General features: G+C 30.7%; 10 protein-coding genes across 10 annotated transcripts; 6 read left to right on the forward strand and 4 right to left on the reverse strand.

Moving 5' to 3' along the window:
• Window positions 1–102: 102 nt before the first annotated feature.
• On the reverse strand, window positions 103–2,410 carry BX664DRAFT_327108 (uncharacterized protein). The gene is made up of 7 exons (XM_051544355.1): window positions 2,195–2,410; window positions 1,985–2,107; window positions 1,683–1,825; window positions 1,502–1,597; window positions 1,208–1,429; window positions 959–1,140; window positions 103–879 (listed from the first exon to the last, which is right to left on the reverse strand). The coding sequence occupies exons 1-7, from the start codon at window positions 2,373–2,375 to the stop codon at window positions 261–263; spliced, it is 1,566 nt and encodes a 521-aa protein (XP_051403960.1). The 5' UTR covers window positions 2,376–2,410; the 3' UTR covers window positions 103–260.
• A 272-nt stretch (window positions 2,411–2,682) lies between these two features.
• BX664DRAFT_257977 (uncharacterized protein) lies at window positions 2,683–4,951 on the forward strand (the record flags this gene model as incomplete). Its single annotated transcript, XM_051540533.1, has 6 exons — window positions 2,683–2,775; window positions 2,842–3,194; window positions 3,620–3,780; window positions 3,836–3,899; window positions 4,292–4,420; window positions 4,477–4,951. 6 exons carry the CDS (start codon window positions 2,683–2,685, stop codon window positions 4,949–4,951), a joined length of 1,275 nt encoding a protein of 424 aa, XP_051403961.1.
• Window positions 4,952–6,712: 1,761 nt separating this feature from the next.
• On the reverse strand, window positions 6,713–7,419 carry BX664DRAFT_327117 (uncharacterized protein). The gene has a single exon (XM_051544356.1). It carries the CDS (start codon window positions 7,363–7,365, stop codon window positions 6,787–6,789), a length of 579 nt encoding a protein of 192 aa, XP_051403962.1. The 5' UTR covers window positions 7,366–7,419; the 3' UTR covers window positions 6,713–6,786.
• On the forward strand, window positions 7,199–7,981 carry BX664DRAFT_85812 (uncharacterized protein). The gene has a single exon (XM_051549769.1). It carries the CDS (start codon window positions 7,392–7,394, stop codon window positions 7,782–7,784), a length of 393 nt encoding a protein of 130 aa, XP_051403963.1. The 5' UTR covers window positions 7,199–7,391; the 3' UTR covers window positions 7,785–7,981.
• Window positions 7,982–9,765: 1,784 nt separating this feature from the next.
• Window positions 9,766–10,544, reverse strand: BX664DRAFT_327123 (putative pterin-4-alpha-carbinolamine dehydratase). The gene is made up of 2 exons (XM_051544357.1): window positions 10,215–10,544; window positions 9,766–10,127 (listed from the first exon to the last, which is right to left on the reverse strand). Exons 1-2 carry the CDS (start codon window positions 10,464–10,466, stop codon window positions 10,032–10,034), a joined length of 348 nt encoding a protein of 115 aa, XP_051403964.1. The 5' UTR covers window positions 10,467–10,544; the 3' UTR covers window positions 9,766–10,031.
• A 2,100-nt stretch (window positions 10,545–12,644) lies between these two features.
• On the reverse strand, window positions 12,645–13,409 carry BX664DRAFT_327128 (uncharacterized protein; the record flags this gene model as incomplete). Its single annotated transcript, XM_051544358.1, has 4 exons — window positions 13,248–13,409; window positions 13,085–13,183; window positions 12,902–13,026; window positions 12,645–12,845 (listed from the first exon to the last, which is right to left on the reverse strand). Exons 1-4 carry the CDS (start codon window positions 13,315–13,317, stop codon window positions 12,648–12,650), a joined length of 492 nt encoding a protein of 163 aa, XP_051403965.1. The 5' UTR covers window positions 13,318–13,409.
• Window positions 13,410–13,832: 423 nt separating this feature from the next.
• Window positions 13,833–15,418, forward strand: BX664DRAFT_327130 (DHHC palmitoyltransferase-domain-containing protein). The gene is made up of 4 exons (XM_051544359.1): window positions 13,833–13,873; window positions 13,909–14,233; window positions 14,291–14,752; window positions 14,864–15,418. Exons 2-4 carry the CDS (start codon window positions 14,009–14,011, stop codon window positions 15,335–15,337), a joined length of 1,161 nt encoding a protein of 386 aa, XP_051403966.1. The 5' UTR covers window positions 13,833–13,873; window positions 13,909–14,008; the 3' UTR covers window positions 15,338–15,418.
• Window positions 15,419–16,026: 608 nt separating this feature from the next.
• On the forward strand, window positions 16,027–16,395 carry BX664DRAFT_236539 (protein FAM72; the record flags this gene model as incomplete). The annotated part of the gene is made up of 3 exons (XM_051540182.1): window positions 16,027–16,127; window positions 16,191–16,265; window positions 16,329–16,395. Coding segments are annotated over 3 exons (243 nt in total), but the record flags the coding sequence as incomplete, so codon positions are not given.
• Window positions 16,396–16,815: 420 nt separating this feature from the next.
• On the forward strand, window positions 16,816–17,963 carry BX664DRAFT_327136 (Sucrase/ferredoxin-like-domain-containing protein; the record flags this gene model as incomplete). Its single annotated transcript, XM_051544360.1, has 2 exons — window positions 16,816–17,567; window positions 17,627–17,963. Coding segments are annotated over 2 exons (961 nt in total), but the record flags the coding sequence as incomplete, so codon positions are not given.
• A 69-nt stretch (window positions 17,964–18,032) lies between these two features.
• Window positions 18,033–19,822, forward strand: BX664DRAFT_85910 (uncharacterized protein). The gene is made up of 3 exons (XM_051549770.1): window positions 18,033–18,420; window positions 18,491–19,586; window positions 19,648–19,822. The coding sequence occupies exons 1-3, from the start codon at window positions 18,305–18,307 to the stop codon at window positions 19,720–19,722; spliced, it is 1,287 nt and encodes a 428-aa protein (XP_051403969.1). The 5' UTR covers window positions 18,033–18,304; the 3' UTR covers window positions 19,723–19,822.
• The last annotated feature ends 33 nt before the right edge of the window (window positions 19,823–19,855 follow it).

The following is a 19,855-nucleotide window of genomic DNA, read 5'->3' on the forward strand; positions in this document are numbered from 1 at the left end:
TGAGGGATCCCTCTTTCCATGAATGATAATATTGTAGTTATCTTAAACCAATAACATAGAGTGGTCTTTTACAGAATAGGAATATGTTCTAGAATTTAGTAATGACAATATAATATGAAGCACCAGTTTATTAATTAAAAGCAATAAAGATATACATAATAATAGAAACAAATAAAAAAAAATACGACATAAGAACTATTTAAACAAAAATCATATATAAAAAAAATAAAAATAATAAATAAGAAAAAAAAACAGAGATATCAATGAATTTTGTTGGTATAGGGTGTATCCACTAAATAGGTGACGGAAATACTTGAACTATCCAAAATTTCTGAAGTAAAAGAACCATTGCCATCAGTAAATCGACGATCATCAGAAGAAGAATAATGAGGAGGCATTCGCATTTGATTGGTCATAGCATTATAGTAAAATTGTTCCTCTTCCACTTTGGACATAGTTGGACTGTCGGTATCTTGAAACCCTATAGAACCCGAGATCTGACCGATATTTGAATGATGGTGTAACGGTGCTATTGATTTCTGGTAGGTAGATGCAGGAAAAGGAATATCTGTAGTCGATGGACTGGTGGGATAAGATGATAAAGAATAACCCAGATTGTTATGAGAGGTATAATTATCGGATTTGTTGTGATCATTTGTCAATGTTGTGTCATTATTTATGTCTTTGGTGAAGAATCGATTCCATTGATCCAATTGAGCCGGTGTTGTCATATTGGTGATATCATATTTCCTTTCATCATTTGTCAATTCTTTTTGTTGTGGTTGTTGTCGACTATCCAAAGCAATGACAGATGGTGATGATTGTGAACCAGTTGATGAACCAAATGATAAACTTGCAAGGCCACGAAGCATATGAGGACTATGATATAAAAAAAAGGGGGGGGGATGGAATTAGGCGGGCAAAAAAAAAAAAAAATAGTAACACGAGTATCACTTACTTCAGTAGGACAGCAAACTCTACAACAGAAGTAGCAAAAGGACCATTGAATAAAGCAAAAGTTGCCAATGCAATAGTATAAATGGGATTACTCATGATTGCATATCTTGAAGTAGCATAGAGAGCAATCCCTACTGTGAAAGCCCATAAACAGAAACAACCAATACCAATAATGATTTTCACCTTAAAAAAAAAAGTTTGATGAATTGTACATTTTTTTTTTTTGTAATACCTGGTTTTTTTTAATTACCTTGATCGCACCAGTTCTAATTTTGGCAATATTGACACGAAGATCGGTCTGCATCAATAGATGATTATTGAGAAGTTTTAGTAAACGAAAACCAGCAAATAAAATCAAGCTGCCTAAGAGGAAGGTATATATTAACCAAAGATAATAAATAGTATCTGTCCAAATAATAGCTTGTTCATTGTTTTCACTTTGAGCATAGTATCCAGCTGTAATGGCAACAGGCTAAATATGATAATTGTAAATATATATAAGAAATAAGAAAAAGAAAAAAAGAAAAAGAAAAAGAAAACTTACGTTAATAGTAATATAAGGTAAAGTAATCATAGTAATACAAATGGTATCGACAAGAGTTTGAGAACGTACCCATGACTTGTATATAGTATTGCTACTCTATATTTATAAATATAAAAAAAAAAAGAAAGAGAGTGAATATTTTTTTTTAAAAAAAAAAAAAGTTATTATTATTATTATATACATTAGAAAGAGTATTGGCAACACCAAATAAATAACAGGAAAGAGCAGTTATACCAAATTGCCAAGGTAATTCAAACATAAAAGAACGAAAGATAGCATTATTGGCAACATTAGTTAATAAGACAGTTGCGTGAATAATACGAGCTACATAAAAAATAGGGGAATCGATGGCGGAGTAGAAAAAGAAATAAGTATCTGATTTTTTCTTGTACTACCCCACACACAAACCCACCAATTTATCGGGTCTAATGTAATCTCACCATTATTATTATTGTTTTTTTTTTTAATTATAAAAAGACTTACTGACGTTAAATAATATACCAAACACAGCCATGCTTTCAATTGGTTTTGGTCTAGGTATTCTACTTGAACAATCAAGTATTTGTTGATTTCGATGAAATAAACGCCAATATAAAATGACTCCAGCTTTTTTTTTTTTTAAAAAAAAAAAAAAAAAAAAGATTAATATATATATTTAGATAGATGATTTTTGTTTTTTTTTTTTTTAATTACCTATAACAGTAGCAGCACCAGACCAAACAATGTCAAAGATATTTACAATTTTTAATGCTTCACTTTCAACACAATCTGATATAGTCATACGAAAATCACAATGACATTCATTGGTCATAGGATCACATACTCGCCAAAATGATGGATCTCCAGGACTTTGACGATTTGAATATTCAAGCATTAAAAACACAATTAATTTATTTTTACCATAAAAATGAAAGAATGAAAAAAAAAAAAAGAATAAGAAAAAGAAAGTAAAGTTTTTACTCTTTTTTTTATATCGTGATTTTCACTGGGGAGATTATGTTGAATCTATTGTGCAACCATTTTTTTTCTACCTTTTGGGGGAGAACTATAAAAAATACGCCAATCCATTTTAGGTGCATACCAAATCACACTCCGCAACCATTATTTTCTTTTTTTTTTTTATTTTTTTTTTTTCCTTTTTTTTTTTTTTTCTCCACCATTTCCCTCTACTTTATTTTTTTATGCCATACAATTATGAAGATTATATTCCTGTAGAAGGTGCAGTTTGTCCTATATGTCAACAAATCTGTTCTTCTCTTCAAACTTTAAACTTGGTAAATACAAAGAAAAAAAAAAGATAAACTACTTTATTTACTCAAACATTTATTTATTTAAATTAGCATTTGGATACCACTCATAGTGAAGAAGATACAAAAGGTGCTTTATTATCTTGGTTTAAACAAGCACAAAAAAAAGTTCAAACCACTCTTACTAAGCCAGGAAATACAACATCACCACCATCTTCATCTCCCATATTTAAACCTTTCAGTGAACCTTCTTTTATAGCTCAATTCCAACAACTTACAACACAAACTCGCCCTGATTTCTTTGTTTCTGAAACTGAACGATACCCTGATACTGTTACTCGAACTCATTGGCAACATGAATCTCCTACTGGTCAAGATATCTGTTATACCCGGTCTTGTGGGAAACTTCTTGGCAAAGGCAATACTGGTAAACAACACTGTAGAAGGTATTCAAAAAAAAAAAAAGTTTTATGTTTCAGAATGATTAACCGTTATATATATATATATAGATGTGGTAAACTACATTGCGATCTTCATACTCAATATGAAATGAAATTAAATCACCAAGCACAACATGATCCAATTCAAGGAATATGGGCAAAAGTATGTGGACAATGTTATATGGAACGTGAGGGTTATATGGATCATGAAGGTGCCATGAGGAACTTATCAGCCTCTTTTCTCAGCAAGAGAGCAAAAACAATAGATCAAGTTTATTTGGAAACAAATCGACAAGAAAAACGTTTGGAAAAGGTTAAAACAAATAAATAAATAAAAAAAAATAGCGAACTAACTCAATTTTTTTCTTTTGTTATTATTATTATTAGCTTGCAAGATTACACTTCAATATGGATCTAGGTAAAGGATTGAGAGACAAACCTATCAATCATTCATCACTTATCAACAACTTGGAACCATCAGATTCTGCCTCTTCATCAAATGTTAGTGTCAGTAGTGGAACTCTATCACCAAGATCATCATCCAGCAGTAGCAATACAAACAGTATTCTTAGTATGAAGTTGAAATATCGTGGTATGTATGAAACAAATGAAATATTAGTTCATTATTCTTATTATTTGATCTGTAGATGGTGAACAATCTATTACGAAATGGCAAGATGACAAAGGAATCAAAAAATGTCCTATATGTTCGTAAGTAGAAAAAAAAAACATATCTTTCTATTCAAATTTAACTTTATTTTTATATGTTAGAACTCCTTTTACCTTGACTTATCGAAAACATCATTGTCGTCTATGTGGAAGAGTGATCTGTGGGGCCAAACATTGTTCAACCATGATACCACTTTACTTGGATATGTCGACAGGTACCAAAAAAAAAAAAAAAAAAAAAAAAAAAAAAAAAAACAAAGATCATTTCAATCGGTTTATATTTCTGATATTCATTCTTTCTTTTTTTTTTTTTTAAGATGGCTTTGAAGCTGAACCTGTAGGGGATACAAGAGCATGTCAAGAGTGCAAACGATCAGCATTTAGGTAAGTCAAGAAGGATATGATATTAAGCAAATTGACCTTTTTTTGTTCAGACGCAAAATACAATTTGAAGAATCATCAAGACCTTTACCTATCTTTCAACTGTATAATCAGTTAACAATAGCTCGACAAAATATTGAAAAGCTACTTCCAACATTTCATTCTATGATATTGATGTTAGAGTAAGTATATGTGATTATATGATGACAAGTTTTTTATACATTATTATTTTGGATAGACAAGAAAAGATCGTACAGCAATCTCACGAAAGTTATAAAAAAGCAGCCATGATAAGGAAATCTTTATTGGATAACTTTGCACTCTATGATACTTTAGTGAAAAGTGTAAAATCCCTTCCTGCTCAAACTGGATCTATGAAACGACTACAGGCCAATATATGTATAGCAGCCAATCAATATCTTCAACGAAATATGCTCCCTCTTCAAATGTTACCAAGGATTCTCAACACAACAAGTTCACATGAAAAATCAAAGAGGAAGAAAAATAATAATAATAATAATAATAATAAGAATGGACAACAGGATGAACTTTTAATACAACTACAGGCATTTAAGGAACAAGTAGTATTGGTGCAAGGATATATTGTGGAAGCGAAAAACAATCGAAAATATGACGATGTCAAATCTCTTACCATCAGCTTGAATGAATTACAATTAGAAATCGAGCGATTATCAAAACAAGTGGATTCATGATTTAGATATTGGTGATGTACAATTATTTTATTATTTGTGAAATAAACAATGGATTTATACCCTTTAAATTATTGTTATTATGGAAAATGTTGAATTATAATGATGCGAGGACTTTTAAAAAAAAAAAAAAAAAGGAGCCATACCACAACTTGTGAATTGAGATAAAAAAAGGGATTTAAATAGCCAGCAAAAACATAAATCAAGTGACTGGAAAGGGTAGCGTCTTTCTGTGAGCTGAGTGGCGGTCTTATAAGGGATGAATTCATTCATTGGTGGAATCACGGTTATTCGATTGCCTTGTCGAAGGTAGTGTCTTGGAGAGTTTGGTGTCAACATTCGGGTCTCAGCGTAGGCTAGGATTCGGAGGTTGTTCAATATCGAGGTAATGCCCGAGGGTAGCAATACAGCAGGGAAAACTCGAAGCACTGATACGGCTGCAAGATGGCACACTGGAGAGGATGTATCGAATAACCGCCATCGTGGGTGGGGACTACCCCTTTTGCCAAAATTTTTTTTTTTTTTAAAAGACTTGCATCCGTTCAGCAGCATCTCTTCTCCCAGTGTTAAGTGATTTTTTGGTTTATGGTGTCGATATAAAAACCATCTTTATGATAGTGTTAGAGATTTTTTTGTTTTTGGATGGATGTTCGATTTATATAATTGTTGAATATTATTATTATAATAATAATATTGATGATGATTATTTGTTAGTGAGCACCAGTTCCTTTTTATAAAAGAGAACAAAACAGTATAAAGTAGATTTAAATGTATATTCCAAATATAGAAATAAATGACTTGATTATTTGATCACAATTGATGATGATCAATAAAATAATAATAACTTGATTGTAGTTTGATAATAAAATAATAAAATAATAATAAAACTTAGGATGATTGATTCCTTAAGAGTGGTCAAGATAGTTTGATTTATGAATCTTTTTATGTTTATTAAAAAAAAAATAAAGATCTGTTTTGACAAAGTAAAAAAAATATCATAATAACTATGTGCTATTTATAATAAAAAAAAAAAACCTAAGTCAAACAAAAAAAAAAAAATAAAATTGGTGAGAATTGGTGAAATGGTGAGAAGAGAAAAAAAGAAGAAAGAGAGAAGAAAGAAAAAAAAAAAATATTTTTTTTTTTAATCTCCTCAATAAATTTCGTTGTCAACAATAGATTTACAAAAATAGTAAAGGATCACGCTGATCTTCTAGTTCACATGTTTCGTGTTATAATATAAAAAGACATAAATCAAAAATAAAATAAAAATCATCATTCTACCCAGTAAAAACTGAATCCTCCAAACGACAATGGGTTCAAAATTGAAAAAGTAAAACGGATGATTGAAAGAGAATAAGTTGTTTAGTGAGCACCAGTACTTGATTACGCAAGCACACGTATAGGTAAAGAGATAAAATAAAAAAGAAAAGTAAACTAAAGAAAAATAAAGTCTTGTTCCAAATTTGGAAAATAGAAGTAGAGTAAAATTGTTCTGACTTTAAATATAGAACAAAGTGAGCCAATCAAAATAGATAATCCACAATACAATCAAGTAGGGATGAAAAGAAAAGATATATTTCAAAAAATATAATATTTATTGACTAAAAAAAAAAGGAAGAGGGGAAAGGAGATGGGGTATTTATACTTTTTTTAAAAAAAGATGAAAGATATAATGATCATATAGATGAAAGGGATATAGGTGGTATTGACATGAGATGAATGTGACCTATATGCTATCATCGGTATATGAAAAGAATAAATAAAAAAATTTTTTTTTTTTTTTTTTTTTTTCTTCAACATTCCCCACCCACCAAGAAGATGGTCCCCATCTTGAATTACACCCAACAGTCGAATTTGTTCACTTTGTATATAAAAGAGCGCAACACAAATGTGGTCATGTTATCGCGAAGAAGGTCCACCAAAAATTTTTTTCGTTCAACAATGTATGTCAGTCGAGTATTAGCATCACTTGGTTTATCAAAATAGTCATGTAGAAGTTGGACGGTAAGTGGTAACAAGGAATCGTTTTCAAACTGCTGAATTTCCTTTTGCTTTTGTTTTACTTCACTTAGAGCATACTCATACTGGGGAGCAAGTAGTTGAATCATTCGTTGTTGGTCTTCAGTGGTTGGTTGACAAAGTGGTTTAGGTTCAAAGAAAGGATTATCATAAACATCAAGCTTTTCACCACTTGTCCATTCATCATGCTCAGTTTTCGGAATAGAATTACCACGGCAACCTTCATCAATGTCAGAAGAAGATTTGTTGAAAGTGAGAGGGTCTTCAACTCCATCTTGCAAGAAAAGAGGATACTCGTCATCAAAGTCAATTCCCAATTTAGTGCAAATACTAAGATTCTCCGGATTGAGGAAAGTGTAGTCGTCAAGAGCAAAAGGTAAAGCAGATCCAGTCATTTTAAATAAATAGATTTATAGGATAGATGATAAATTTTTTTTTTTTTTTTTTTTTTTTATTTCTTCAACACCGGCCTCTGAATGAAGTTGATCAGTTGGAGATGGAATTCATCCGCACTTTTCCCGTTTATTTGGAACAATATCAAGATAGTCAGAATCACAAGCAAGGTTTGGAAATGATGATGTATCAACAACTATTGCCAGTAACAATTGAACTGATTCATGCCAAGTTCGAGAGACCAACCACCAAACAAAAGGCCCAATCTTACATTAAATCAAGAAACCAGTATATCAAGGATCTGATGAAAAAGTTAGGTGGTACGAAGGATACGAATAAGGTTATCATAAGAAAATTGAAGAAAAACGATCCGTGGACACTTTATATAAATTCGTTGACCGATGAGGCAAGCTGTTGTTAAGTATTTTTTCGTAAATGGATGGATGATTGATTAACTTGATAGATGGATATTATTATTAATATAATAATATTGTTGATGATTGTTAGTAGTGAGCACCAGTTCTTTTATATAAAAAGAACAAAATAAATATAAAATGATTTGATACTTGATTCCAAATATAGATGTCTTGATGATGATCAAATAAAATAATAATAACTTGAATGTAACTTGATAATAAAATAATAAATATAAAACTTAAGATGATTATTTCTTAAGAGTGGCCAAGATGATTTGATTATACAATCTTTTATTCAATTTGTTATAATAAAACTTTGACAAAGAGAAAAAATATATAAACTACTAGATGTATTTATACTAAAACTAAAGATTATTTTTAGATGATGATGATTAATCATCAATGTGAAAAAAAAAACGGATGAAATTGATAAATGTGATAAGAAACGTAATAACGGACGAAACTGTGTAAGAGTAGTGATTCAGATGAGACCATACGTAAAAAAGGGAAGAAGGTTTTGGACAAAATGTGAGAAATGGACAAAATGTGAGAAATGGACAAAAGTGTGAGAAATGGACAAAAGTGTGAGAAATGGACAAATGTCAAAATTTTGACAGATGGTAAAAAAAAAAAAAAAAAAAAAAAAGATTCACAGTCAGCTTCAAAGGTTGATTTCATCCTAACATGATATTAATGATGATTGTTCGTATAGTGAGCACCAGTTCTTTTATATAAAAAGAACAAAAGAAAAAAAAAAATAAATGTAATCCAAAAAAAGGTAGTAGAATTCTTGATGATTTTGATCACAGTTATTGATGATTAATCAAATAACTTGAATAATATGCTTGATGATTGCTTGTTAATAATAAAATAAAGATAAAACTTAGGATGATTTATTCCTGAAGAGTGGCCAATATGATTTTGGTTAAAAAACCTTTTATTGAATAAAAATATAAAAACAATTGACCATTCCAAAAAAAAGAAAACTAAAATATGATGACTATTTATAATAAAAAAATAAAATAAAATAAAAAAATATATAAATAAAAAAAAACCATTGTGTTTGACATCTTTCAAACACAAGGTAGAAATTCAATTGTTTGAAAAAGGATTGAAAAAAATTCATTGGTCAGCAATATTTCCATATCCAACAGTTGTTAAGTGATTTTTGGTTCTGTTAAGGATTTTTTTGTTATTTGAGTGATAATTGATTTATATAATTGTTGGATGATATTATTAATATAATAGTATTATTGATGATTGCTCAGAGTGAGCACCAGTTCTTTTATATAAAAAGAAAAAAATAGACATATGATGATTGGTTTCTTGATTCCAAATTTAAATATAGTGTTAAGATTTTTTTTTGTTCTTAACGGATGATGTTGAGATGCAAGATGGATGGATGATATAAATAAAATATTTATATCAATGATTATATATTTGTAGTGAGCACCAGTTCTAAGTTGTTAGAACAATTATTAATAAATGAAGATTTTGTAAGTGTCGTCCAAATAAGGCAACAGTTGAAATATATATGATTATTCTTGATGATGATCAGAAACTTATAATTTATCTTGCAAAAAGACTTGATGATTAAAAACTAATCAGGATGATTAAAAAATAAGATGATAAAACCTTAGATGATGTTCCAAGAGAGTGGCCAAGACAATATAATTTAGTTTTTTAAAAAAACCTTTTATTGATAATAAAAAATGTAATAATAAATTGACAATTCAAAAAAAAGAATTCAATTCGAAGAAGGGGTCATTTATAAAAAAAAAATATCGTATATAAAAAGAAAAGACAGAAGGGGAGAAATGACAGTAGCACACGACAAAACGGGACATCATGACAAAACGGACGTCAGAATCGATCTGATCACAGGTCAGAACAGAGGGGAAGGTTCAGTCATTGTTATCTCCGAAAAGACGTTCGATGGTAATAATAATAAAATAAAGAATGATAAGAAAAAGAAATGGTCAATATAAAATAAAAAAAAATTCAAACATTAAGGAAAAAAAAAAAAAGGGAAATAAGAAGAAAGTTCAAAAGGTTAAAAGCATTATAAAAGTCAATCCAACGTATTTTGTTCATGCATCCATCATCCCATCACCAGCCATATTGTAAAAGCTGTCCATTAAAAAAAAAAAAGATCAATCTAACCAATATTCTTTTTTATTCATCCCAAAAAAAAAAAAGAATCATGTTCAAACTAGTCAAAAAGTAGAATAACAATAAAAACAATGATTAAGTTAAAGAGAATCACAGAAGGAGGCTAATTCAATATCTCTAGTAGATAAACCACCACAGTCATGAGTTGATAAAGTAATTTCCACGCGATTGTAAACCTATTTTTTTTTTTTTTGAAAAAAAAGAAGATAAATATCAATATCTATTGTCAATTCATTTTATTCACCTATTATATAATAACTTACGTTAAACCATTCAGGATGGTGATCCATTTTATCAGCTTTCAAAGCAACACGAGTCATGAAACCAAAAGCCTGATTAAAATCTTTGAATTGATATTTTTTGATAATGGCGTCTCTATTATCAACCATGGACCAGCCAGAAGATAACAAAGGTTGTAAAAGAGTTTGACGTTGAGATTCAGATAAAGTAGACATGGTAGCAATGTGTTTTGATAATATGGGAGAAAAAGAAAAACGTGAAAAAAGAAAAGACATGTTTTATTTTTTTTAAAGACCCGTGGGAAAAATAAAATAAAAAAAGAGCAGGAGAAAAAAAAAAAAATAATGTCAGGGTACAGTTTTTTTTTTCACTTTGAATTGAGACAAAAAAAAAAAAAGCTAAATTTAGGCAATCAAATTGGAATACCAAGGGAAATCATAGACAAAAATGTGATCGATGACTTGTAGAGGATAAAAATAAATCAAATAATAATAATAATAAAAAAGGTGATTAATCGATGTCATTTATGTAAATAATAATTGACTTGCCCATAAGTTTAAACAATTTTATCAATTCGTTGACATCATCATCATGGATACAATGTCTTTCACTATTTGAGATTGACCAATCTGTCGTCCTTATGATTTCTATTCAGATGTATAATCATCATTTCATTGTCATCCTTGTCCTCCATATCACCAAAAGTGGATATCACACAATTCATCCAGGTATAATGTTTGTTTCTTTCCATAGCTGTACTGGTTATCGTAAATATTTCGCGTCACGTTGCATCGGTATCTTCTTATTTTTGCCGAAAACTAGACTTCGTTCAGTTATCGTATGGATGTTGTGTTCCATTAATCTTGTCATGCCGTAATGGTTGATGTTATAAAAAAATGAATTAGAAATGAAATCAATCACATAGTTTCGTTTATTTTAGTAAATTTATCGAGCATTACCTGTTTTAGCTGCATTGATTGACGGATTTGAAGTGAATACATAGCTGGATTTATCAAAAGGAGGAGTCATTTCAATTAATGAAGCGACTAAAAGGCTAAGGTTTAAAAAAAAAAAAAAAGACGTCAGTGATTAATCTATTCCAATATAGTCTTTTTTTTTTTCGCTTCATTTATCTCCTTACTTAACTTGAGAGGTACGGTGTAGAGTCTTGCTATGCCTTTCGAGTATTTGTTTCCACCATCCATGAAAATGTTCTTCATTTGATCATCCATTGTTTTTTTTTTTTTTTTTGTTATCCAGTGTAGTTTACGAATCGAGTGGGTTGAAATATGATATCACCATAAAATTCCACCAAGGTCTCAAGACGCTTCGAAATGTAAATAGAATATCTCATTAGCTGGGATAAATGTGTTGTTTTAGGTGATGCTATGATGATTTCAATGTCGATGCTAGTATTAACTTGCTGCCTTTAACTTGTTGATCGCGTTGTTTCGCCGAGTGGTCCCTGACTTTGAATAGTATAGATTGACATAGATTGGCATTCATCATGACTATATGCAGTAGAGAAGACTGTCTTTGAAGCTTGGATCGATCCGCACAAGGGAGAATGTGATTCCATTTTATAGCTTTTCATATCTTGGGAGTCCAATTCGGTAGCTTTGACGTTGGTGCTGATTTGCTGAATAAACCGTCTACTGAATAGCCATTCTGTTCGAAGAATGTTGTTGGATAAAAGATGATAACAAAGACTTTGTTACTGTTGCATTGTAGTTGACATATATTGCAGAATATCACGTCTTCATTCTTCTACTTTTGCTTCAATTCAATGACCTTACTTCTGGTCAGTCGGTTTGCTTTTCTTTTGGAAACTAAAATAATTTACAAGTTAGAATCATGATATAAAAAGAAGAACCCTTTTTGATTCCTGGCTATCAGTAATTGTTTCACTTACTCGGTTTATCTTTGTATCTTTTTTTGTCGTAAGGACAAAGAGAGGGAGAGAAGATCGGGCTTCTTTATGGTCTGTTCGACTATATCTTTTACAGACTATGTATTAGAAAAAAAAGAAAAAAAGAAAGAAAAAGAATAAAAAGAAAATTAAATAAATACGTAATCTGGGGCGCACGACACAAAGGCATAAAGCTGAGGTTTAAAATGTGTCCCTGATTGTTTTATCACTTCAAAGCAGCATAACTCAAATCATTCCTTCTTTTTTTTTTTTTTTAAATACGTCATGACATTCGTCTCTATAATTTATACAAATACTCCAGCTCACTCTTTATTCGACCATCAGCTTCCAAATTATTGACTGGAACAAGATACTACGTTGATTGGAGTAAACTTTTTGAGTAACACGCTGACTGATCTAATCGTCTGTTATCACTTCAATCATTCAAAATCAATCAGATTCATAAAAGTCGGATCTCTTTTCATTCACATATATATATACATAAACCAATATCCTATTTTTCTTTTTTTTTTTTCTTTTTCTTTTTTTATTTGTTATTGTCTAAGAGTTCTATTTTAGGTTTGATTCCTTTACTATTCCTACTACTAATTTCATTACTACTATTATTGTTGTTCTTGTTGTTGTTGTTGTTGTTATTGTTTAAATGGGGTATCACTATATCATCTTCATCTTCATCACTCGTATCCGTTTGAGGTTTCGTTTCGTATACACCAAGTCCAAGATTCTAAATAAAATCATAAAAATAAGAAAATCATCATTATATCCATTTTTTTTTTTTACCATTTCAATATATTGTTCACTATCATCTTTCACATTTTCAATATCAAGATCGGCTAGATCAGCAGATTGTAATTGTTGATTGGCAGCTTGAAGTTGAGGTAAAAAAGACTGTACTCGAGATAAAACTAAAATTAAAAAAGTGAATTGAGTTTGACAGTTTTATTATAATACAAAAAAACTTACTATCATTATTTGGAGTTATCTTGAATGTTTTTCGTAATTCTGGTGGTGGTATCATGGGTGTATCTTCATTTTGTTTTGAATCAGTTGATAATAGTTTAGCTATATAATATATTATAAGTAAACATAAGAAAGAATAGAATATAAATATATTTTTTTTTTTTACCTAAAGTTTTATTCTTTCCAGGAATATTTAATAGATCAGTTGAATGTGATTGTTTGTTTTTATTATTCATTATATAAGTTATAGTAGAATGAATTGAAAATATTAAAAAAATTAAAATAAAATAAAAAATAATGTAAAATAAAAAAATAAAAAAAAAAAAAAGGTGAAGCCACCCTCTTTCACTCATTTTTCATCCAGCGGGGGAGAATAATGATAATAATAATAAATGAGCCAATCAAAAGAGTTCATGCAATTCGAGAGAGAAATGATTTTATTCATCTTTTATATGTGATACAGATTTTAATATTTCGAACGTAAGGTTTAGCATGATAACTAAGAGTGATTTTATCATTGAATAAATATATTATATTTAATGAATAAACAAGAAGAAAAGAGATAAAATTCTTTATATCGAATGAGAATAAAAAAAAATATCATATAAACTATTTTTTAATAAAAATGTAATGATAAAAAAAGTGAGATGATAAAAAAGAATAGAGATCTGTCAATTTAAGAATGAAACTAAACACGAGGTAAATCCTCTCTTTTGTCCAAATGGTTACACAATAGATGGTTCGTTGTGAATTTTTTTCTTTTTTTTTTCTTTAACTCCTTGACTGAATTCTTTTCTCCTTAATTTTCCTCTTTTCTTTTCTCTATCATTTTTTTTTTTTTGCCACTTTTTTTTTTCCCCTTTCCTTTCCTTTTCATAATTCAAACTTTTTGAACACGCTCATTCAATTCTTATTTATAATAACTAAATGACATTTCAAGAGTTAAAAGGACAACTCATTGTCTTATTTGTTACTATCATGATAGGTTTCATGGCTTATTCTTCTCAAATTGGAGTTTTATGGTCATATCTTGGTGGTGCTACTTTACATACTGCTCTTATTCTACTTCCTTTGAACTTTTTTGTTATTATGATATATATCAATTATGCTTTAACTTGTTTAACTGATCCTGGTGCTGTTCCTCCTAATTGGGTAAAGAAAATGACATATATTTAAAAATTCAATCTTATTTTTATTTTTTAATTTTAGATACCACAACAACAACATCATTTGGAAGTAAAAAAATCAACACATGCACCACGATTTTGTAAAACGTGTAACAATTATAAACCACCAAGAACTCATCATTGTAGTTCATGCGGAAAATGTGTCTTGAAAATGGATCATCATTGTCCTTTTGTCAACAATTGTATAGGATTCGCCAATTATTGTCATTTTATTCGATTTTTGACTTATATAGAAATCAGTTCTATTTATTTATTAATTTTACTTTCTTGTCGTTTGGCTCAAGCTATCAAATCATCAACATCATTGTTTATCTCTGATTGGGTATTATTAGGTCTCAATCTTTTACTTTGTATCATTGTCATCATTGGTGTTGCTATACTTAGTGGATATCATATTTATTGTATCACAACAAATACAACTACTATTGAAGGTTGGGAAAAAGGAAGAAGTCTAACATTGAAATCCATGGGTACTGTTCATGATGTAAGTTCCCTCCTTTTTTTTTTTTTTTTTTTTAATGATGATGATTTATTTTTTGGTCCCCTTTTATTTTATTTTACTTACTTCAATTTTTTTTATATACATTTATTATAGGTGATGTATCCTTATGATATGGGTGTGATGAATAATATCAAGTTTGTACTTGGACGACAACCTTTACTATGGTTTTGGCCACGACAAATGGAAGGATCAGGATTATCATTCCCAATCAACATTACTCATTTACATACCAAAGGAAATACTGTGACTACCAGTGGAATCAATAGCAAACGATCAACATTAATGATGACAGAGGATGAAGAGGATGATAAAAGATCATCTATTTATTCAACATGGACAACTCATACAGATATGACTCATTATCAACAACAGGATACTCTAACATTGAATGATATTACTGAATTATCAGCTACTCATCAACCACTTCATACATTACGTTCCAAATTATCTACTACCACCTTAAATACACCAAATACTCCTGGATCTATTTTGACTTTTGCCTCTGCTGCCTCTACCTTGATTGATTCCAAATCAAATCATCCTTATTCTCACAAAACTGATTTGTAGATTAGATATTATCATACCCCATATTTTCACCTTTGTTTATATTCCCTTCCCCACTCCCTTATTATTATTATTGTATCATAGTTTTTCGTTTTTTTTTTTTAAACATTATAATAAAGTTTTGATTATTATTCTTTCCATGTTCTAATAGATATATATATATATATATATATATTTACTTGTCAAAATTATTATTGTAGACATGACCGAAGTACAATTGAATGTCTCCGACCAAACATCAGCATGTATTCTGGGATTTTCCTACCAAACAAAAGAAAAAAAAAAAAAGGTTGTTTCAAAATGAAAATAAGATTATCTTCTACTTTACTTTTATGGCAATCGGAGGTATATAATAGAGGATACGTTTAACAACAATACAACAAGAAAATAAAAAATAAATTCACGAATAAAAAAAAAAAATTCAACGGCCCTTACCAATTCCGTCAAACTTGATCTATTTTCTCCATTTTTTTTTTCCTTTTTCTTTTTTCTTTCTTTTTTTTTTTTTTTTTTGTTATTTTTTTAAAAGGATGACCCAATCATCATCATCATCATCACATCTTTACTCACCAACCAATATCTTTGTACCATCTTCATATACCCAACAAGTTCAAACCATATTACAGACAACTCAACAACAACAACAACAAATCAATGAAGTGGTACCTATTAAACTTGTTTATAAATTATCATGTCGTCATTGTCATTCTGTTGTCTGTGCTCGTGGCATGAAAGCTGTCCTCCTTTCCGATGTCAAGATTGAACTTTATAGTACCGACACTCCTTCTTCCTCGTAAAAAAAAAAAATCACACTTTTATCATTCATATAGAATGATATTAACATTTTATTATTTAGAATTCATTTGATGGATAAAGATTATTTAACTCGAACATGTCAATGTAGGATTCGTGATGTAGCTTGTTTGGAATGGTAAAAAAAAAAAAAAAAAGGTACACGTGACGAAAATCTGATATACCCATGATTTGGGAATAGTGGTAATATAGTTGGATATCATGTGGTCTCCCCGTGCAAACAATGTTTGACTGCTTGTAATAATGGTCATTTTTGGATGTTCCATTCAGATGCATGTAAACCAATGGAAAGAAAAGATACTTCTGGTAAAACATAATAAAATAGTTGTATATAAAATAGATATATAAATTAATGATTGTTTTATAGGTAAAGAACTGATGATTTGGAATAATTTACCAAGAGCTGATAGAGATATTGATTTTTTAATGGGAAGATCAATACCTTATGATCATGTTTTAAGATAATTATTAATCAAATAAAAATAAAAAAAATAAGCATCCATCATCTATCATTTTTTTTTTCTATTCTTTCTCATCCTCGGGTCAGCAGAAATTTTTATTATCGGTTGTTAAATTCCGTCCGTCCATCTGATAAAAATTAAAACAGAAGCGATCTCCCTTTTTCTTTTTTTTTTTTTTTTTTTTTTTTTTTTTGTAGTCGATCATAGTATGGAATGGTTTGCGAATCAAGTCAAACAGTTCTATGAACAATCTCCACCACCTCCTATTATCTCTTTACCACCTGTAACTCATCAAGACTTGAATCCAATCATTCCAATCAAGTGTGAAGGTTGTGTTTTGCCCTGTACTTCTCATGATCGCATTCCATCTCATCTCAACATTGACCAAACTCGTCCTTTACATAATACAGTTACTCCCTATGCTCTTCATTTAGTTGTCTTCACTGGTCATTCCGACTGGCCGGGTCATATTGAAGATGACGGTATCACAGGTGCATTGATCGAATGTCTTGATAAACGACGAAAACGTCAACGTCAACAAAAAGTATTACCTTGTACTCAACGACCACCTCAAAGTGTTTTTCGTATGTATGGAACAACTCAACAACAACAACAACAACAACAACAACAACAAAGAGTTCTTGTTACCAATACTTCTTTACCATCAGCCTATTCCTCAAAAGGATTGGATATTCTTGTATTACCAGACAATATGATCATTGCCAATGTGACGAAAAACAGATTGCCATCTTTTGTGGATTTTATTTTTGGTCATCCTACATCAGATTTCGATATTCATCCTTCTCCTTGGCAAAACCTCATCTTGGTGTGTGGACATCGACGGAAAGATCGTAGATGTGGTACTATTGGTCCCATGTTAGAACAAGCTTTTCATCAAGCTATTGAAAATGATATATTAAAAGACAAATGCAAGGTGATGTTGGTTAGTCATTTAGGTGGTAAGTGATCAAAGTTTTCTATTTTTCTATGAATAATTTTTTTTTTATAAATATGATAGGTCATGTTTTTGCTGGCAATGTAGTTTTATATACACATGGAGGTTTACGATCTATATGGTATGGTCGGATTACTCCTTGTCATTGTCTTGATATCATACGTTATTCCATTCATCAAGATCATGTCTTACAAGAATTTGTCCGTGGTATTCTTCAAGCCGGTGCTGATATGGAACAAGAACCTTCCATGAATTTATCTTTAGAATGGTAGTGTTTTCTTTTTTCTTTTTTTCTTCTTATTATCATTTGTACATACATCTTTTTACCCTTTGTTCCTGAATCTTCTCTTCATATAATTCAAATAAAAGCGCAGGCCAGCTCTCTCTTTTTTTAATATCATCTTTTATTTTCAAGTACCGCATCTTTTTTTATTCTTCTTTCTCTTATTGTCCTTCTGGTTCTTTCTTTTTTTTTTTTTCACCTTTCCTTTCCTTTTCCTTTCCTTTTCTTTCTCTCTTTCTTTCTTTTTTTACCTTTACCATTTTATTCAAACTGGATCCATCAGAAAGTCTTTATGGTCCCGGCGGGGAATACACTATACCACCTTTGAAATCGCAACGAGCCAAGCATTGTATTGAATGCCAAGAGCCTTTCCACCTCTTTCGACAAAAATACAATTGTAAAAACTGTGGTAAGCAGTTTATTCAACTTGAATCGTACACTTTATTTGATATACATATATGGCTCATCAATTTTTTTTTTTCCTCTCTGTCTCTTCTTTTTCTCTTCTAGGTCACGTTGTTTGCTATGATTGTTCCAAACATCGTCGTGCACTTCCAAAGTTTGCCTATGACAAGTAAGTGACCTGATGACAAATCCTTGTTATTTTTCTTTATACCAATATATTATATTATATTATATTTTAGCGCTGTACGATGCTGTAATACTTGTGAAGATCATATCAGGATGCAAGAAATGAATTCCAGTATATTGGCGTCTCAGTCTCTCAAACGGTTGAAACAGTACGTTCAGGATTACGGTTTACCAGCACAACATGTTCTCGAAAAGGGTGATTTGGTTAAACTCATTTTCAACACAAGGCCTCTTACTAACCGAAACGAAATCCATTATCGACAACTGCGAGATCAAGAATACCGTCGACAAGTACAAAGTCACTCGGTAGCTCAGGATGAGGATGTTATGGATGACTTTTTTGAGGACAATCCGCTTTCAACCATGTATAATAAATTCAGTGATCTTTTTACTCCCAATGACAACCATCCTTCTCAGTCATCTTCATCTTCTTCTACTTCAAACCGTCGTCAACAGGCTCCATCTCAGCGTCAGCACAATCAACAACAGCATACCCATCGTCCAACCAATTCTCCAAACACTTCTAGGTCACGACCGCCTTCATCATCATCATCTTATCAGCATTCACAGCGGCAATATCCTTCATCATACTCAGCACCTCATCATTATAGATCGTCCGCAGCTTCATCTCAACAACAGCATTCTCAACCGCATTCATCTCATACCTTTAACAGTAGATCGACATCTGCGCCATCGACTGGTTCAAGATATCCTAATAATCATATCCCATCCAACCAACACCAGTATAGAACGTATCCATCATCAACGTCCTCACAACCGCCTCGTCCATCATCCTCATCACCGCCACCATCCTCAACCACATCAACATCATCATCATCAGCATCTGATGTGACATTGAAACAATTAGTGGACTTATCGATGGATCCTGCCAACCTGTCTGTCCGTACACTTAAACAAATTCTACGAAATAGCCATGTAGAACAGAATTTTGCCCTGGAAAAGAAAGATCTTGTTTTACGCGTACAACAATTAGTGGACGACGAAAAGAAATTACAAGATCGGCAACAACAATATGATGATGGCAAGGAAGAAGATAATCTTGTATGTCGCATCTGTTTTGATGCTCAACAAAATTGTGTGTTTTTGAATTGTGGACATATGGTTGCTTGTATTGATTGTGGACTGAAGGTAACATGAATAGAAAATGAAACGATTATTTGACCTTCTTTTTTTTTTTTTTTATATGTAGTTAGTGGAAACCAAGAACGAATGTCCTATATGTCGTGATGCTATTGTTAGAGTGGTGCGTGTATTTCGATCTTGATTTTTTTTTTTTATTTTTTTATTATTTTTATTATTTTCCATTCGTATGTAGATCATTGTATATCCTTTCTTTAGCATCATGATCCCTTCTTCCTACTCATCTATATGCATATTCTTTCCCATATTGGTACGTC

The sequence above is a fragment of the Halteromyces radiatus genome, assembly GCF_025201355.1.
Source record: "Halteromyces radiatus strain CBS 162.75 chromosome Unknown BX664scaffold_2, whole genome shotgun sequence".
Taxonomy (NCBI): Eukaryota; Fungi; Mucoromycota; class Mucoromycetes; order Mucorales; family Cunninghamellaceae; genus Halteromyces; species Halteromyces radiatus.

What these genes read in the sequence shown, in the direction of transcription:
- BX664DRAFT_85910 (XM_051549770.1), top strand. Translation starts at nt 18,305, where the DNA reads ATGGCTCATCAATTTTTTTTTTTCCTCTCTGTCTCTTCTTTTTCTCTT. An exon ending in CCAAAGTTTGCCTATGACAA is followed by an intron (nt 18,421 to 18,490) that starts GTAAGTGACCTG and finishes ATTATATTTTAG; the next exon opens with CGCTGTACGATGCTGTAATA. An exon ending in GTATTGATTGTGGACTGAAG is followed by an intron (nt 19,587 to 19,647) that starts GTAACATGAATA and finishes TTTTATATGTAG; the next exon opens with TTAGTGGAAACCAAGAACGA.
- BX664DRAFT_327108 (XM_051544355.1), bottom strand. Translation starts at nt 2,375, where the DNA reads ATGCTTGAATATTCAAATCGTCAAAGTCCTGGAGATCCATCATTTTGG. An exon ending in TTGCCAATACTCTTTCTAAT is followed by an intron (nt 1,598 to 1,682) that starts GTATATAATAAT and finishes TTATAAATATAG; the next exon opens with AGTAGCAATACTATATACAA. An exon ending in GAGTTTGCTGTCCTACTGAA is followed by an intron (nt 880 to 958) that starts GTAAGTGATACT and finishes TTTATATCATAG; the next exon opens with TCCTCATATGCTTCGTGGCC.
- BX664DRAFT_327123 (XM_051544357.1), bottom strand. Translation starts at nt 10,466, where the DNA reads ATGTCTTTTCTTTTTTCACGTTTTTCTTTTTCTCCCATATTATCAAAA. An exon ending in ACCATCCTGAATGGTTTAAC is followed by an intron (nt 10,128 to 10,214) that starts GTAAGTTATTAT and finishes AAAAAAAAATAG; the next exon opens with GTTTACAATCGCGTGGAAAT.
- BX664DRAFT_85812 (XM_051549769.1), top strand. Translation starts at nt 7,392, where the DNA reads ATGATAAATTTTTTTTTTTTTTTTTTTTTTTTATTTCTTCAACACCGG.
- BX664DRAFT_327130 (XM_051544359.1), top strand. Translation starts at nt 14,009, where the DNA reads ATGACATTTCAAGAGTTAAAAGGACAACTCATTGTCTTATTTGTTACT. An exon ending in GTGCTGTTCCTCCTAATTGG is followed by an intron (nt 14,234 to 14,290) that starts GTAAAGAAAATG and finishes TTTTAATTTTAG; the next exon opens with ATACCACAACAACAACATCA. An exon ending in CCATGGGTACTGTTCATGAT is followed by an intron (nt 14,753 to 14,863) that starts GTAAGTTCCCTC and finishes CATTTATTATAG; the next exon opens with GTGATGTATCCTTATGATAT.
- BX664DRAFT_327117 (XM_051544356.1), bottom strand. Translation starts at nt 7,365, where the DNA reads ATGACTGGATCTGCTTTACCTTTTGCTCTTGACGACTACACTTTCCTC.